This window comes from Henckelia pumila, chromosome 2, assembly GCF_033568475.1.
Source record: "Henckelia pumila isolate YLH828 chromosome 2, ASM3356847v2, whole genome shotgun sequence".
Classification (NCBI taxonomy): domain Eukaryota; kingdom Viridiplantae; phylum Streptophyta; class Magnoliopsida; order Lamiales; family Gesneriaceae; genus Henckelia; species Henckelia pumila.
Genome location: NC_133121.1, coordinates 195,360,448 through 195,379,572, shown reverse-complemented (window position 1 = coordinate 195,379,572; position 19,125 = coordinate 195,360,448). Strand labels below are relative to the sequence as shown.

General features: G+C 35.9%; 1 protein-coding gene across 1 annotated transcript; it reads left to right on the top strand.

The window, feature by feature from the left end:
• The first annotated feature begins 16,124 nt into the window (after positions 1 to 16,124).
• On the top strand, positions 16,125 to 18,432 carry LOC140884342 (calcium uniporter protein 4, mitochondrial-like). The gene is made up of 2 exons (XM_073291074.1): positions 16,125 to 16,750; positions 17,745 to 18,432. Exons 1-2 carry the CDS (start codon positions 16,145 to 16,147, stop codon positions 18,225 to 18,227), a joined length of 1,089 nt encoding a protein of 362 aa, XP_073147175.1. The 5' UTR covers positions 16,125 to 16,144; the 3' UTR covers positions 18,228 to 18,432.
• Positions 18,433 to 19,125: the final 693 nt, after the last annotated feature.

Sequence of the window (19,125 nt, the reverse complement as noted above, 5' to 3'; positions counted from 1 at the left end):
ACATCGGCCGCAATACCATTCATACCCAACTTTTCACTATATCCCATTGGTGTTTTCATGCTTTTAGTGTTCTCATTACAGAACTTTTTCACCAAAATTTTGACATACTTGCTTTGGGACAGAAAAATATCATCATGCATTTTCTTAACATCAAAACCAAGAAAATAACTCAACTCAACTACCATGCTTAATTCAAAAATGGAAGGCATGCATTCAACAAAATCATCAACATTTTTTTGATCAGAAGAAGCACAAAAAATGATGTCATCCATGAAAACCAGGCAAACATGTATTTCACCTTTGAACTTTTGAATAAAAAAGATATCATCAACCTTACCTCGTTTGAAGCAAAGTTCAAGACGATATTCAATCAATCTTACCTGGTTTGTGGACATGAAACTCATGCATACTGACCCAATCACCTTGAGGTAGTCCACTTTGTCCTTCATTCAAGTTTGCATTGTTCCAAAAGAATATTCAAAAGTCTGTGATGATGATTGGTTTTTCTGTATTTTGCTTGAAATGACCTTACCATCATTTATCAAAACAATATCATCATCGCTTGGTTGATTCTCCTCAGGTTCAGTCACTGTTAGACCCGGTGTTGTGCTTGATGTTGCAACATCAGAGGCAACACCTGGATCTTTCATTGGACTGAAAATTTCCAGCAGATCATACACATCATCCTCATCAGTTTTTCCTTTGAGATCTGCAAAATCATCAAAAACTACATTAATAGATTCCATAATTCTTATAGTACTTCTCAGATTAAACATTCTATATGCAGGATTAATCGAAGCATATTCAAGAACCAAACATTTATCAATTTTGGAATCAAATTTGGCTAGGTGATTTTTTTCATTCAAAACATAACAAATACAACCAAAAATATGAGAGTATTTAAGGTTTGGCCTCTTTCCCATAAGAGTCTCATAGGAAGTCATAGTAGAACCACTCCTTAAGTATACTCGATTCAATATACGACAAGTTGTATCCATGACTTCTGCCCAAAATCTTTTTGAGATATTCTTTGAGCTCAGCATCACCCTAGCCATCTCGTGCAACGTCATATTCTTTCTTTTGGCTATGCCATTTTTTTGAGGAGTCATTGGACAAGAAAACTCATGTGAAATGCCTTTCTTATCACTCAAATATGAAAATGAATATTTCTCAAATTCCTTACCATGGTCAGTCCTGATCCTTCCAACCTTCAAGTTATGCACGTTAGTAATCTTTGTGAGTAAATTATTAAAAATATCAAACATATCCGACTTCTCTCTGATGACTCTTATGCATGTAAAACATGAGAAGTCATCAATACACACAAAAGAAAACTTCTTACCTCCATAGCTTTCCAATTCAGTAGGACCCATTAACTCCATGTGCAAAAAAGTTCAAGGCACCGTGTTGTCCCAAAGTGTTGTAACATGGGATGCAACACGAGAGTTTTCTTACCTATTTGGTATGCACCACAAACATATGGAACTTCAGAATTCAAAATATGTATTCCTTGGACAGCTTCATACTTACAAAGATTTTTCAATGTCTCCAAATTTACATGACACAACTTTTGGTGCCATAAATCAAGATCATCCACTTTCATGTGGTTGCAGACACGTTCCTCGCCAATTTGGTAGTACTCTGTTTGTAACGCCCGGAATTGTTTAATTTTAATCCGAGAATATTTAATTTGGGAATATTTGAAGTTTTGATTTAAATTCTAATATTCTTAAATTATTTAGGATTGAAATTGAATGAAATGAGAAGCTGAAGACCAAATTGCAATTTTTGAAGATTTGAGGGGCTAAATTGCAAATAGGAATGAGTTATCAGAATTTTAAGTTATTAGTCAGCATGTATACATGTATGTGTAAGGATCAATTCAGAAATTGGAGAACAAGTTGAACAGGGAGTCGAGCACTTCTCTTTTCTTTACCTTTGGATTTGTTCAAATCGCCGTATCTTTTGATCCGGTTATCCGTTTTCGATTCCGAAAGATGTTCTGGAATCCTTGCAAGAAGACCTTCGAATTGATGTAAGTTTTCTCTTAGTTCATCAGGGTTTGGAAATTCGAAATTGACAGAGATCAGAACTTTGTATGGAATTGTTGTTGATGGGCTTCTATACCTTGTTTTCTTGAAGTTGGGTTGAGGAATGATTGTTGTATCATGTTCTTATGATTTCCCAGCTATGATTCGATTTATATACCTGCTGATATGTTGAGGATTATGTTGGTTTTGAAGCTTATACAACTGATATTGTTATAGTTGCGTTCGGGATTGCCGAGTTTATACCGATATGCCGACGAACTTTTGATTTGAAGTGTTTTGCTATCTTATGTTTGGGCTGATATTGAGATGAGCTTAAGCTGATGTTCTTTGGCAATTATGTTGTGGTTTCATCTTATAAACAGGACGCATCGACTTGATAATCTTGACTTCGAAACCGATAGAAGAAAGCACAAGGTTGGTAGCTTTTTGCCTTGACGTTTGAGTTGAAAATTGAGCAGATTTTGGATTAGGCTTATGGTTGATACTTGTACAGATTTTGACAAGCTTGAAGACACCATAACCCTCACATTTGAAAGGTAAAAGTGGACTACTACTTGAATGGGATTATAAATCGAGATGGTTTGTATCGAGTTCCCTAAATCACATACTTATTTGCTTATTTGTTTTTCTATGCTCTTCTATGATTTATTGAATGAGTATTAGATGTTAATGAATGCTCTTGTGATGATATATATTGCATTCATCTTGAAAGACTTATTCTTTGATTTTGAAATGAACGGAAACGTTCGAATAGACGATTTGAGGGATTATATATGTATGGCCTGGGTGGTTGACGTAGCCTAGCGTCTGAAATGCATATGTAGTGGCTTCAAAGTCTAGAGAAGTAAGATAAGTAGCCCCACCTCAATTGGGAGAGTCGGTGGTTAGCTATGATATCTTTTTCTCGGGATCCCAACCGACGAGATAAGAGATGAACCTTGTTTTAAAACATGCATTGTCTTTATTTATATCATGAGCTTGATATATGTTTTATATGCATGTTTAGTTGCTTTAACTGGGAAATGTATTTCTCATCGGAGTTATCCGGCTATTGTTGTGTTGTATGTGTCATGGCAATAGGCGGGAGTGGAACCGGGCAAAAGCGAACTTGAATAACAAGGGATAAGAAGAATAGCGTGATGATCCGAGTTTAGATGATTGTGAGCTTTCTATGTTAGAGTTGAGTTCAAAGACATGATCATGTTATAGCTACTTGTTCCAAGACTTGTTGGTGATCTAATTGTTGTCTTGTTGATGTATATAGGATTGGAAATGATGTTGTAATCCTTTAGACAACATGATGTAGCTTAAAACTTTATTGAATAACAATGCTTCTTGCATGTTTTGAGAGCCTTGATTATTATGATTGTAAGGCCTTGTTATGATCTAGTTCCATCTATTGTATAGCATGTTTGAATGCATGTTAGTGGTTAACATTGTTTAGATCATGTTCTAGCTAAAACTAGATGAAAATAGATGGAAGAACTCGGTTATGACAGCAACCATGTCTGATTTTTTTATTCTGGAATTGTGCTCGCTCGATCGGGCAATTCCTACCGATCGAGCGAGGCTATTATTTTCTGAACAGAAACATGAGCAATTGTGCTCGCTCGATCGGTAGGAAATGACCGATCGAGCGAGGCCAATTTTACTCTCACCCGAGAGTTGGGCCTTTGTGCTCGCTCGATCGGTAACTTTTTACCGATCGAGCGAGGTGCTCTGATTTTAAAAAAAATAATTTTTTTTTTTTACTTTGTTTAGTCTTTGATTCCTTGACTATTAATTATGATGATTTGATTAAATGAGAGATTAGAACTCGGGTCGTCATAACAGGTGGTATCAGAGCGAGAAAATTCTGGACTAAGATAGATAGCGAGTGGGGTAGATCGAGTCTTCTTCCTTACTTGTTTATTATGCTATGATTTATTACATGCTTGAATTACATGTTATAAATGCTAGCATGTTTTACTTTCAAGTATTTTATTACATGATGTTGTATTTATTTTATTTTAAAGTATGATTTATAATGATTAAAGATGCATGCTTATTGCACTATCTGACATGATACAAGCATGTGATCTGTTGTTTACGACATGCTACCTGATTATCTGAGTTGATTGGAAGCATGTGCTATCTGAATACCTCGATTATTTATTTACGAGTGAATCAGAACCGAGTCTTGATCAGAGGTAAGATGATCAGAGGAGGACTGAAATAGATTGATGATTCTGGTATCCTAACCCTTTTGATAATCAGATATGTCTCGACTACCAGGCCGACCTCCTCTCATACCATAGGTTCCTACTCCTAGGCCAGAGCAGACAGTGCATCCTCTGCCAGAACAAACAGTAGTACCTCCGACAGTGCCTCAAGCTACTGCAATTCCGAGTAATGAACAGGGAAGTACTTCTCGAGATATGACTGATATGTCAGCTTCTCCGATGAAAACACTGCTCAAACATTTTCAATCATACCATCCGCCTACACTAAAAGGTACTGAGAATGCAGTCGAATGTGAAGGATGGCTTGATGATATGGAGATTTTGTTTGATTCACTCGACTATGGTGATGAGCGGAGAGTCAGACTGATTGGGCACCAATTGCATGAGGTTGCGAAGAGCTGGTGGTTCACGACTAAGAAGGCTCTGGAGCGTAGAGGAACAGTACTCACCTAGACAGTCTTCAAAACTGAATTCTATCAACGATTCGTTCCGGTCTCTTACCGCAAAGATAAGGGTGCAGATTTTGCTAATTTGAAGCAGGAAAATTTGAATATTGAAGACTATGTTGCAAAATTCTCTACATTGCTACGTTTTGCTCCACACGTTGCCGACGGTGATGAGGCTATGGCTGATCAAATCATTAATGGATTGAATCCAGAGGTATTTACTTTGGTGAACACAAGGCGACCAAATACATTTGTTGATGCCTTGAACAGTGCCAAAGGAGCAGAAGCTGGTTTGATACAACAGCGAGGAGCTTTGTATTCTGTTCAACCTCCGAGACAGCCACAATCTTCAACTCCAATCTCACAACAACCTCCTCGGTTTGAAAGTTGTGGCAGTAGCAGTGGCAAGAAGAAATTTTGGCAAGCTCGAGGAAAGCAGTTTAAGAGATCTGGGAGCAGTTCTTCGAGTTCGAGTGGGTCAAAACCGAAGTCTGGCATGGTTTGTAATAGTTGTGGTGGAAGTCATCCGAGTGATCAGTGCCGAGGCGTATTTGGGAGTTGCCATATATGCCATCAGCCAGGACATTTTGCGAGAGTGTGTCCTCAGAGAGGTTCCGGAAAGTCACGAGATACAGAGTCATCACGATCAGTGGCTCAACCTGGGAGGCAAGCCTCATCTGTCCATTCCTTCCAACCACCACACCCACAGCAACAACCAAGGCCAGGAGGGAGTCAGACAGGTAGCTAGCCTTCGAGACAACAGGCTCATGTCTTTGCATTGACAGAGGAACAGGCACAGGGAGCACCGGATGATGTTATTGCAGGAAACTGTTCTCTTTATTGTTATCCTGCCTATGTATTGATAGATACAGGTGCATCCCATACATTTATGTCTGAACGATTTGTGTCATTACATGCTTTGCCTACTGAATCTTTACCTGTTGTTGTATCTGTCTCTTCTCCTTTGGGGAGAGGTCTTATATCAATTCAAACAGTTAAGGATTGTTTATTACAGTACGACGGTAATGAAATAGAGATAGATTGTATTGTGCTTGGTTTGTCTGATTTTGACTGCATTATCGGAATTGATATGCTAACCATGTACAGAGCTACCGTGGATTGTTTTCAGAAAGTAGTGAGGTTCAGACCTGAGATGGCTGGAGAATGGAAGTTTTATGGTAAGGGTTCTCGTGCTAAGATTCCTCTGATTTCTGTATTATCCATGACCCGACTTTTGCAAAAAGGAGCGGAGGGATTTATTGTTTATGCAGTTGATGTTTTGAAAGCTAGACCGAACCTGGCTGACTTGCCAGTGGTTAGTGAATTTGCGGACTTTTTTCCTGATGAGATTCCAGGACTACCTCCATACCGTGAAATTGATTTCAACATAGAACTGATGCCAGGTACAGCACCGATTTCGAAAGCACCTTATCGAATGGCACCAGTTGAATTGAAAGAGTTGAAAGAGCAGTTGGAAGATTTACTGGTCAAGGGATACATTCGACCCAGTGTTTCTCTTTGGGGTGCTCCAGTGTTGTTTGTCAGAAATAAAGACGGTTCAATGAGATTGTGCATTGACTACCGGCAACTAAACAAGGCAACGATAAAGAACAAATACCCTTTGCCTCGTATTGATGATTTATTTGACCAGTTGCAGGGTTCTTTTGTGTATTCCAAGATCGATCTGAGATCTGGATATCATCAGCTGAGAGTCAGGGATTCTGATATTCCGAAAACTGCGTTCAGAACCAGGGATGGCCACTATGAGTTTATAGTTATGCCGTTTGGTCTGACAAATGCTCCAGCTGTGTTTATGGCTTTGATGAACCGTGTGTTTCAGAAATATTTCGATGATTTCGTGATTATTTTTATTGATGATATTCTGATATATTCGAAGAATTTGATTGATCATTCTGAGCATTTGAGAACTGTGTTGAAGACTTTAAGAGCTGAGAAACTGTATGCTAAATTGTCGAAATGTGAGTTTTGGCTGAAACAGATTATTTTTCTTGGACATATTATATCCGAAAATGGTATAGCTGTTGATCCAAGTAAAGTCGAGGCAGTGATCAGTTGGTCGAGACCAACATCTGTTCCTGAGATACGTAGTTTCATGGGTTTGGCTGGGTATTATCGTCGATTCATTAAAGATTTTTCCAGTATTGCGAAGCCGATTACTCAGTTGACTCAGAAAAATGCTCCATTCATCTGGTCTGAAGCTTGTGAATCCAGTTTTCTTGAGTTGAAGAAACGACTGACCAGTGCACCAGTCTTGACGATTCCTTCAGGTACTGGTGGTTTCACTGTTTATTGTGATGCATCTCATCGAGGTTTGGGGTGTGTTTTGATGCAGCGAGGGCATGTGATTGCTTATGCCTCGAGACAGTTGAAGCCTCACGAGACCAGATATCCGATTCATGATCTTGAATTGGCCGCCATTGTATTTGCTTTGAAGATTTGGCGACATTATTTGTACGGGGAACAGTTTAAAATCTATTCTGATCACAAGAGTCTGAAATATTTGTTTTCACAGTCAGAATTGAATATGAGACAACGGAGATGGCTTGATTTGCTGAAAGACTTTGATTGTGAGATTAAGTACTATCCGGGGAAATCTAATGCAGCAGCTGATGCATTGAGTCGAAAGGTATGTTCCTTGTCCTTATCGACGATTGGTGTATCAAATTTGATTGAAAACTGTTGTCTTTCTGGATTGGTATTTGATACGAATTATCAGCCTCTGCGACTTTATCAAATTCAAGTTAAACCAGAGTTACTTTTGAGAATCAGAGAAGCTCAGAAACTTGATCAGAGTGTGCAGAATTCAATTGAGAAAGTCCGATCAGGGCATGTGTCTGAATATCAAGTTCAAGATGATCTTCTTTATGTTCATAATCTCCTTGTAGTGCCTGATATTTCTGATGTGAGACAACAACTACTGACAGAGGCGCATTGTAGTCGATATAGCATTCATCCTGGAGGGAGGAAGATGTACAAAGATCTGAAGACTCGATATTGGTAGAAATCAATGGAGTCAGATATCACTGATTTTGTGTCTCGATGTCTTAATTGCCAACTGGTGAAGGCTAAAAGGAAGAAACCGCCTGGTTTGTTACAGATTTTATCAGTGCCAGAATGGAAATGGGATCATATTTCCATGGACTTCGTGACGAAGTTACCTCGATCTTCTAGAGGTTGTGATGCTATCTGGGTGATTATCGATAGATTGACGAAATCAACGTGTTTCATTCCTTATCGCATGATGTATAGACACGACCAGATGGCAGAGATTTATGTCCGAGAAGTTGTCAGATTGCATGGAGTGCCGAAATCTATTGTATCATATCGTGATCCTCGGTTTACATCACATTTCTGGCACAGCTTACAGAATGCTTTGGGTACTCAGCTACATTTGAGCACAGCATATCATCCACAGACCGACGGACAGTCTGAACGTACCAATCAGACCTTGTAGGACATGTTGAGAGCTGTAGTGCTTGATTTTGGCACTAGTTGGCAAGAATCACTACCACTTTGTGAATTCTCGTACAACAACAGCTATCAATCGAGTATTGAAATGGCTCCGTTTGAAGCTTTATATGGAAGAAAGTGTCGATCTCCTCTGTACTGGGATGATATTTCTGATGTACCTGACACTGGACCTGATATGATTCGATATATGACTGAACAAGTGAAGCTTATTCAGAAAAGAATGAAGATAGCTCAGGACAGACAAGCGAAGTATGCCAATGTTCGACGCCGACCTTTGTATTTTGAACAGGGGAATATGGTGTTTTTGAATATTTCTCCATTCAGAGGCACTGTACGATTTGGCAAGCGAGGGAAGTTGTCTCCACGATATATCGGTCCGTATGAAATTCTGGAGAAAATAGGCAATCTCGCCTATCGATTAGCTCTTCCTCCGGCTTTATCTGGAATACATGATGTCTTTCATGTATCGATGCTTCGAAAATATCTTGCTGATGAATCTCATGTGCTTCAATCTGATGAGGCTGAACTCGACGAGACTTTGGGTTATTTCAAAAAGCCAATTCAGATTCTTGATCGTAAGGAGAAGCAACTTCGAACGAAGACTATTCCGCTTGTGAAAGTTCAGTGGAGTCGTCATGGTATTGAAGAAGAAACTTGGAAGACGGAATTAGATATGAGGCAACGATTTCCAGAGATGTTTCAATGATGTAAGTCTCCTTTAGTCTTTCTGTTCTTTCTATTATATGATCTGTTGATACTACTTGAGATTTCGAGGATGAAATCGTGTCTTAGTGGGGGAGAATTGTAACGCCCGGAATTATTTAATTTTAATCCGAGAATATTTAATTTGGGAATATTTGGAGTTTTGATTTAAATTCTAATATTCTTAAATTATTTAGGATTAAAATTAAATGAAATGAGAAGCTGAGGACCAAATTGTAATTTTTGAAGATTTGAGGGGCTAAATTGCAAATAGGAATGAGTTATCAGAATTTTAAGTTATTACTCAGAATGTATACATGTATGTGTAAGGATCAATTCAGAAATTGGAGAACAAGTTGAACAGGGAGTCGAGCACTTCTCTTTTCTTTGCCTTTGGATTTGTTCAAATCGCCGTATCTTTTGATCCGGTTATCCGTTTTCGATTCCGAAAGATGTTCTGGAATCCTTGAAAGAAGACCTTAGAATTGATGTAAGTTTTCTCTTAGTTCATCAGGGTTTGGAAATTCGAAATTGACAGAGATCAGAATTTTGTATGGAATTGTTGTTGATGAGCTTCTATACCTTGTTTTTTTGAAGTTGGGTTGAGGAATGATTGTTGTATCATGTTCTTATGATTTCCCAGCTATGATTCGATTTATATACCTGCTGATATGTTGAGGATTATGTTGGTTTTGAAGCTTATACAACTGATATTGTTATAGTTGTGTTCGGGATTGCCGAGTTTATACCGATATGCCGACGAACTTTTGATTTGAAGTGTTTTGCTATCTTATGTTTGGGCTGATATTGAGATGATCTTAAGCTGATGTTCTTTGGCAATTATGTTGTGGTTTCTGCTTATAAACAGGACGCATCAACTTGATAATCTTGACTTCGAAACCGATAGAAGAAAGCACAAGGTTGGTAGCGTTTTGCCTTGACGTTTGAGTTGAAAATTGAGCAGATTTTGGATGAGGCTTATGGTTGATACTTGTACAGATTTTGACAAGCTTGAAGACACCATAACCCTCACATTTGAAAGGTAAAAGTGGACTACTACTTGAATAGGATTATAACTCGAGATGGTTTGTATCGAGTTCCCTAAATCACATACTTATTTGCTTATTTGCTTTTCTATGCTCTTCTATGATTTATTGAATGAGTATTAGATGTTAATGAATGCTCTTGTGATGATATATATTGCATTCATCTTGAAAGACTTATTCTTTGATTTTGAAATGAAAGGAAACGTTCGAATAGACGATTTGAGGGATTATATATGTATGGCCTGGGTGGTTGACGTAGCCTAGCGTCTGAAATGCATATGTAGTGGCTTCAAAGTCTAGAGAAGTAAGATAAGTAGCCCCACCTCGATTGGGAGAGTCGGTGGTTAGCTATGATATCTTCTTCTCGGGATCCCAACCGACGAGATAAGAGATGAACCTTGTTTTAAAACATGCATTGTCTTTATTTATATCATGAGCTTGATATATGTTTTATATGCATGTTTAGTTGCTTTTACTGGGAAATGTATTTCTCACCGGAGTTATCCGGCTATTGTTGTGTTGTATGTGTCATGGCAATAGGCGGGAGTGGAACCGGGCAAAAGCGAACTTGAAGAACAAGGGATAAGAAGAATAGCGTGATGATCCGAGTTTAGATGATTGTGAGCTGTCTATGTTAGAGTTGAGTTCAAAGACATGATCATGTTATAGCTACTTGTTACAAGACTTGTTGGTGATCTAATTGTTGTCTTGTTGATGTATATAGGATTGGAAATGATGTTGTAATCCTTTAGACAACATGATGTAGCTTAAAACTTTATTGAATAACAATGCTTCTTGCATGTTTTGAGAGCCTTGATTATTATGATTGTAAGGCCTTGTTATGATCTAGTTCCATCTATTGTATAGCATGTTTGAATGCATGTTAGTGGTTAACATTGTTTAGATCATGTTCTAGCTAAAATTAGATGAAAATAGATGGAAGAACTCGGTTATGACAGCAACCATGTCTGATTTTTTTCTTCTGGAATTGTGCTCGCTCGATCGGGCAATTCCTACCGATCGAGCGAGGCTATTATTTTCTGAACAGAAACATGAGCAATTGTGCTCGCTCGATCGGTAGGAAATGACCGATCGAGCGAGGCCAATTTTACTCTCACCCGAGAGTTGGGCCTTTGTGCTCGCTCGATCGGTAACTTTTTACCGATCGAGCGAGGTGCTCTGATTTTAAAAATAATAATTTTTTTTTTACTTTGTTTAGTCTTTGATTCCTTGACTATTAATTATGATGATTTGATTAAATGAGAGATTAGAACTCGGGTCGTCACACTGCTGATCTTGTACCTATCAAAACACATATGTTAGCCTTATCAAAAACTTCACAAATATTTTTATCAAACATGACATGAAAATAATCATCACACAATTGAATAATAGATATCAAGTTTGAGTTTAGTCCCTCGACATGTAGCACATTGTGAAGCTTTAGAAGTCCTTCCATATTCAATGTTCTTTTGCCAACAAACCTTCCTTTTGCACCACCTCCGTAAGTCACTTTACCACATTCTTGTTCAATACAGTCCATGAGATGTTCTTTCGAACCTCTAATGTGGCGTGAGCTTCCACTATGAAAATACCAGTAACCTGCAAAGTTAGTTTTCAAGGAAGTATAAACAACATAACAATGAAAATCGAACTTTGGTACCCAAATTTTCTTTGTTGTGGGTCTGTTTTTGGTGGTGTTGCGCCAGGTGTTGTGCAACACGAGGGGCCACATCAGCTTTGAATTCCAATACATGCAGTCATTCATGGTCTTGAAACAAAAGGACCTGATGTGATCTGGTTTGAAACAGTAATGATAAATAAAATGTCTTTTCCATTGCTTTGGCTTTTGAGGAGGAACACACTCTTTTGATGGAGAATTCTTGAATGACGGAGTGACAATGGGTGTGCTAGAAGTATTGCTACTTTCTTTCACAAACACAGTTGGTTTTGATGATTCTCCAACTTCAAACACTCTGTTTACTAACCCTAGACCAGCCTTACCATCTTTACCAATTATAAAATCAAGCTTAGATGTACTTGAATTAAACTTAGCAAGATTTAGAGTTACCTTTTCAAGCTCCCCCTTATCCTTGCAGAATTCAAGATTTTTCTTACCTAGAATCACTTCAAGCTTGGCCATGGCAGACTTCAAATCAGAATTTTCTTTAGAGAGATTTGTGTTCAAATTGTTCTGTTTGATCCGATCAGCATACAACTCTTCATAAAGATTCTGTACACACTCTAGAGTTATATCATTATTGACAGCTTTCTTATCACCAAAATTACCAAGAGTAGATATATTCAAGAAAACTAATTTTTCACTGGTGTTGCGACTTGGTGTTGCAACACCAGAGGCAACACCCAGTGGGTTGACTTGAAAACATCTCTTTTCTTTCAGCAATGCGGCCAGGGAGGTATGATCTTCTTCATAATTCTGTTCTTGATGTCTGTCAGAGTCATCATCTCTCAAGAAAACAGTCGTACCTTTGTGGAATCGATTTGCATATTCAATTGCATAGTGTCCATATTCATTGCATTCCCTGCATTGCACATAATCAAAATTTTTGGTATTAGATTCATAATTAACAACATACCTCGGTCGAGATGGTTCTCGAGTAGGTAACACCCTCAACAGATTTTCAGGAGCAGGAAACTAGGGTGCTTAGATTGTTGTTCAACTTTCTGTTTGTTTTTTCTCATCAAATAATTTTCAAACTTCTGGGTGATCAAAGAAATTGAATTTTCACATAAATCTGACATATTGACTTCCGGTGGTCGGAATCTGACGTCAACAACCGGCACGTCCATAATAAACCTAAAAAACAAAAATAACGAGAATCTCTCTTAGTAAAGTCAAAACCTGGCACTGATACCACTTGACAGAAAACGTATTGTAACTGTAGGTTAAAATAAAGAGTCAGTGTTGTTTGTAGTGTTACAACACCAATGACAACACAATGCAGCGAAAAATAAACAAAAAATAAATAACACAATAAATTAATTTTGCACGAGTATAAAAACTCGTGCGGGTGCCTTAGGGCTAAATATCACTAGTAAACGTAAGATCAGTCTTACAAAAATAATCCTAGTGATTTTACAAAAAGTCAGTAAATCCTAAATTTCTCAACAAGTTGAGAAATCAAACTTGCATCTTAAATAATCAGAATATAAAACAAATCAGATGCAACTCCCGTAGTCTAAATTTAAAGAGACAGAAAAGATCTTCGATTAACACAGTTCCCACAGTGTTGTCTCTGATGTATTTAACACGAACGACAGCACGGGGACAAGCAACAACGATGGCTGCAAAATTTCTTTAGAATCTTCGAATTCTTCAATATAATTTTCTCTGAAAGCTCTCTGAATTCTCCTCTGAAGTTCACGTTAGTTTGTGCGCAGAAATCCTTTACTTATATGAGAGTCCAAATAGAGAAAGGATTTCCTTGTAGAGTCTACATAAATAAAGAAATAAGACTTTGTTAGGAATAAGACTCTTTTAAATATAATTGATAATATCTTGATAATATATGATAATCAATAATACACAATAATTCCTTATCAAGATAATAATTAATTTAGGTAAATATCTATCCATATATTTTCAACATCATGATAGAATATTTAACCATATCATATCAAATCTATTGTCTAGAAGATAAAATTCAAATAATATTATATTCACACTTAAGGTAAAAAATATCAAGAAATTAATATTCATTTCAGTTTCGCCGCATTTCGCGTTTTTTAAACCTTCGGTGTTTCTATATTTACGTGAAGCATCCTTCAATTTAGATTGACCTACCGACTACGAGTCTACCACTACTATATTATATATTCGACCCTAATTCCAAACCATGAATATTTTAAGTTGAAGAGGTTTTGATATCCTCTTCAGAAAATAAAAATCAAGCATTAACCAAATCATTAAGTTCTTAACTATGTGTCTTATAATTAAAATGCCAATTATTTTTTTTATTTCTCTTTTTCAACGAAATATTTTCATAAAATATTAAAATATTTTGTTGTTCAATAAAAAAGTATTGTTTAATATAATTAAATCCATATTTTAAACATTTTGGCAACTTTAATTTTAAACCGATTTTCATGCATAGGGTGGTGTCAAGATTTCAGGGAATAGAAATTAATGGATAGGAAGCCTTAGCAATCAATTTTTAAAAAATAAACGATAAAAATCTGTTGTAATTTTAGCTAATACACACAACTTTAGTATTGCGTTCTCAAAAAAAAAAAAAATTAAAAGATAAAGAATCTATTGTAATTTTAGCTAATACATAAAACTTTAGTATTGCGTTCTCAAAAAAAAAATGAAAAAGAGAAACTAAAAGAAAACTTTCGTATTGCAGACGTAGATGCCCACAAGAGCTGTCAATTCCTCAAAACTCCAAATGTAAGATTAGTATCATCGTGTTGAAGCATTGGTATGGAAATGTGACGTTTAAGTTAACTCTAAATAATTATAATATTTAATTGAAAATTCTATTTAATATAATATAAAAAATTTTATGGGACCATCTCATGGTTAAATTTTGTGAGATAGATCTCCGATTCGACCCGACTCATGAAAACGTTCTACTTTTTTTCTATAAATATAAATCGAATCGACATGTCTTTTGAATGTAAAATACGTCATTTTGTATAACAAAAGCCTAATAATAATACTATTACAAATTATTAATATCACACATGTAAAATCGTCGGTTTGCTGATAGCTCAAATAAAAGTTTATTTTAACTAATAACACCATATGATTTCATATCTATAACTTATGCACGGATGCACCCTTCCCTCCTATTTTTTTAAACTTCACGCGCTATATACTGCGAAATATCTAAGTTTTTTTCGATAAAAAATGTAAAATACCTTAAATGACCATATATAAAATAATTATTAAATCTAAAAAAATATCTAAAATACCTTTACACGTAAAACTAATATAAAAGATAAAATAATTTTATATGATATGATATGAGAAAAAGAAAATAATTATAATATTTAAGTGAAAATTCTATTTAATATAAATAAAAATTCTTATAGGACCATCTAATAGTTTAATTTTATGAGATAGATCTCCGATTCTACTCGACTCATGAAAACATGCTATTTTTTTTTGCCAAAATGATTACTTTTTTCTATAAATATAGATCGAATCGACTTATCCCATTAATGTAAAATCCGTCATTATGTGTAACAAAAACCTAATAATAATATAATGGCAAATTGCTAATATCACCCATATAAAATTTTCGGTTTGCTGATAATCTCCAATAAATTTTTTTTAAGCTAATAACACAATGTGATTTCATATCTACGGCATATGCACCCCTCTCACCTATTTTTTAAACTTCACGCGTTATATATTGCAAATATTAGGTTTTTTTCGATAAAAAAAGTATAAAATACCTTGAATGACTATAAAATGATTATTAAATCTGAAAAAATATCTAAAATACCTTTGCACATAGAACTAAAATAAAATATAGAATAATTTTATATGATAATCATTAATTAAAATTTTATTATTTTATTTAATTAAATATGAACCTATAATACATAATTAATTTAATATTTTATTTAAGTAAATATAGATATCATTCTTTTTTTTATTTGATTAAATTCTGAGTTAGAATATGTGGTAAAGATCTAAAATTATAAATAATTATTGACTCAAAAAACATCCATAAAGGGTTAATTACTTAATTATCAAGAAAACTAAAATTATATTTCATCCCATTTTTATAAAAAAAATCTAAATGATATACTTAAAATAACGATCGGGAATAATTATACTTTTGATCGAAGAACTTGTATGTATTTCATTTTGTCCTATTATCGATCAAGTTTAGGTGTATTCCACTAATTTATTATTATTATTATTATTATTATTATTATTATTATTATTATTATTATTATTATTATTATTATTATTATTATTATTTTTATTATTTTCAATTTCAATAATTTTTCTGTTTAATACCCATCAAAATGTTGACATAAACGATGTTCTATCGTCAAAAAAAATAAATATATAATTTAAAAAACTATGTACGTTGCGTTGCCAAATAAAGATTCTTTGTCATCATTCCAACGTCGTTGGAGCTCTTTATATACTCGCTCCTTTTCCCACCGCTTCACCATCACACATTCTCCCCCAAACCACTTCAATGGCGCTCCGCCTTACACTCTCCAGGCGACTCCTCCGCGCCGCCGACCGGCGCCGCCATTCACCCCCCGCCGAGCAATCCCGCATTCCGCCCCAAAACCCCACCGGCGCCGCCCCAGCAAACGACACGAGACCCCGTTTCCACCTCGACTTCCCCACGTCATCCCCCGACTCCGCCTCCTCCTCCTCCGGCCTCTTCCTCCAGCGCCGCGCCATCAACAACCACTCCTCCGCCGCCGACGGGATCCCCTCCTTCCTCGCCCTCACCTTCGGAGGGAAGCTGAGGGAGAAGTTGAACTCTCTGAATGCCATCGGCGACCGCCGCCTGCGCCTGGAGGGGCTGAGCCCACCTCCACCTGTCCCTCCGCCGCCGGAGTTGGGCGTGGATGCGGCGGACGTGAAGAGGATTCTGAGGTGTTTGCAGCTGGAGAGAGTGCGGGAGCGGCTGAGGAATAATCCGGCAAGCACGATTCCGTACGTGGAATTGGTAGGAATCTGCGGGGAGGTGTGTGGAAACAGGGAGTCCGGGGTGGAGTGTGCCAAGGCTTTGGATCAATCTGGAAACGTCATCGTTTTGGGTGGGCTCGTCTTCCTTAGACCTAACGAGGTATATTATTTTTGTTTTTATATATAGGCCAATAAAAAAACTAATTTTTTACATTATAATTTTAAGATTCAATATATGTATATTGAAAATTAAAGAAAAAAATTACTTGAAATTAGTATTTGAAAATTTTGATGTATATATGATTCATGAAAAAAGAAAATAAGATTAATAACAATCTTTGTTGTTTTTGTTCTCGACACACAAAAACTCATCACAGACGTCAAGATACCTCTAACAAATGTTCTCCACGCACGCCCTAAGGCCTAACTTCTATAATTATAAAAACAAAAACAATATTTATATATATATATATGTATATCGGTGTGTGATTCGGGCTGGTCCGACCCATATAATTTTTTAATAAAAATTAATATTTTTAATGAGTAGTATTGACTGTATATAAGATTTTTCATAAGCTAGACTGAGATTAATTATCTCATAATATTGATCAACCGGAGAGTTTCATAGGAGTTTGTGTGATATATATACTATGAGTAAATTCTTAATATAACAATATAATTATTTTTATTTTAGTTACCGAATCCAAAAAATATTTAGATAATAAAATTTTTAAAATAAAATTATCAAGTTAACCCTACTAAGTAATCAATAAAAATATATTTTTTAGAATCATCACTAAATTTTTTTAATATCAAATAGAAAAAATAGATATCAGTTGGTCTCATGAGTTAATTGTGTGATAATAATCGACCCGACACATATTGTATATGTTATATCTCATATTTAAAAATTTATTCCAATTAATCATTCGATTTTTTTTAAAAAGTTATTTATTCTGATAGAATCTCCAAGAAAGTTCTTTGCATTAAAAACCATGAACTTATATATACACATTTATGTGTATATGAATTTTAGTACGTGTTAAATTAGAGCATCTTAGCATGCATGGAATACATTTTTCATTTATCTAAATATAATATAATTTTTTATTTAATTTATTTTTTTATAATTTATTCTTGACTTTGTTTTACAGGTGACTAAATCCATGGAAAAATTAATTTCAGAATCAATAGCGATGCCAAATGACCCGAGAAGAGAAGAATTGGATGGGCTCGAATTTGGGAAGGCCCAAATCGACCGAAGGGCCGAGACCCTCGTGCGAGTCGAGCTCTATTCTGGGCTGGGCTATTTGGTTTTGCAAACATTGGGCTTCATGAGGCTAACTTTTTGGGAATTGAGTTGGGATGTAATGGAGCCCATTTGCTTCTTTGTGACCTCTCTCCACTTTGCAATGGCTTATTTGTTCTTCATGAGGACATCCGCAGAACCCTCCTTTGCGGGGTATTTTCAAACAAGGTTCAAGGTTAAGCAAAAGAAGCTCATGCAAATTCACAATTTCGACTTGGAGAGGTACAATCACCTCCGTCGAGTCTTTTACCCCGGTAAAAGTTTTGTCGATTCTCAGGATGGGGTGATGTTCGGGACGTTTTTAGATCATGTTCCTACTCGCGCTTGACTTGTGCGCTGAGGTTACGGAGTGCGGGATTTTCCTTGATCATAATGTTCCTACTTCGCGCTTGACTTGTTCGTAGTGTTTGTAGAGAGTACGGAGGTCTATTTGAGTTAAAGATTAGCTAGTAATGAAGTTAGAATTTGTGTATTCAATATATAGACGACTATTATGTGTTGATATGTACTTTGAGCTTTTCTATGTCATTAAGAACACACGCTTGATATGTAGGTGAGAATAAATTATTACTTAGATACAAGAACATATAATTTTTGTAATTACATTTTTAAAAATAAATATTATATTGTTATATTTAGACGATTTGTGGATATATAATTGATTTGATCGATAAGTCATGGTAATATTCTTTTGCACAAACTTATGATTTCAGTTGTCCAGTGTCTTGACTCTTGTTTTATTTGGATCTTATGGCAACCGACTCAAGTAACCACCCTCCAGATATGATCACTCACTAGCCGGTTTCCCTCTTAGTTCCTACAAAAGCCTACTTATAAGGCACCGCCAACAGCATAATATCTATTTTTGTTTCGTGTTATAAATCTACACGAACTACAAATCATAGAATGAGGTTTTAGTAAATTTGAAAAACTTTTACGAGATCGTCTTAAAAATTAATTTTATGAGATTTTCTATTCAATCTGATCAATAAAAAAATATTACTCTAAATACGAATTCGATTTTCTATTCAATCTGACACATAAAAAATATTACATTTTACTTTAAACATGAACCAGGTCGATCTGTATCGGAGGACATGTGGTGTAATAATTGTCCCTAATGATAGAACGATTGAACCATGACGATTGGTTTGTTGTACAATTTAAAAGATTTCAGTTGCAACATTACTATCAGCTATAACTTTTGGTAAAACGGCAAACATTTA

Coding starts and splice junctions, on each gene's coding strand:
- LOC140884342 (XM_073291074.1), top strand. CDS start 16,145: ATGGCGCTCCGCCTTACACTCTCCAGGCGACTCCTCCGCGCCGCCGAC. Junction 16,751..17,744: donor TCTTCCTTAGACCTAACGAG/GTATATTATTTT, acceptor TTTGTTTTACAG/GTGACTAAATCCATGGAAAA.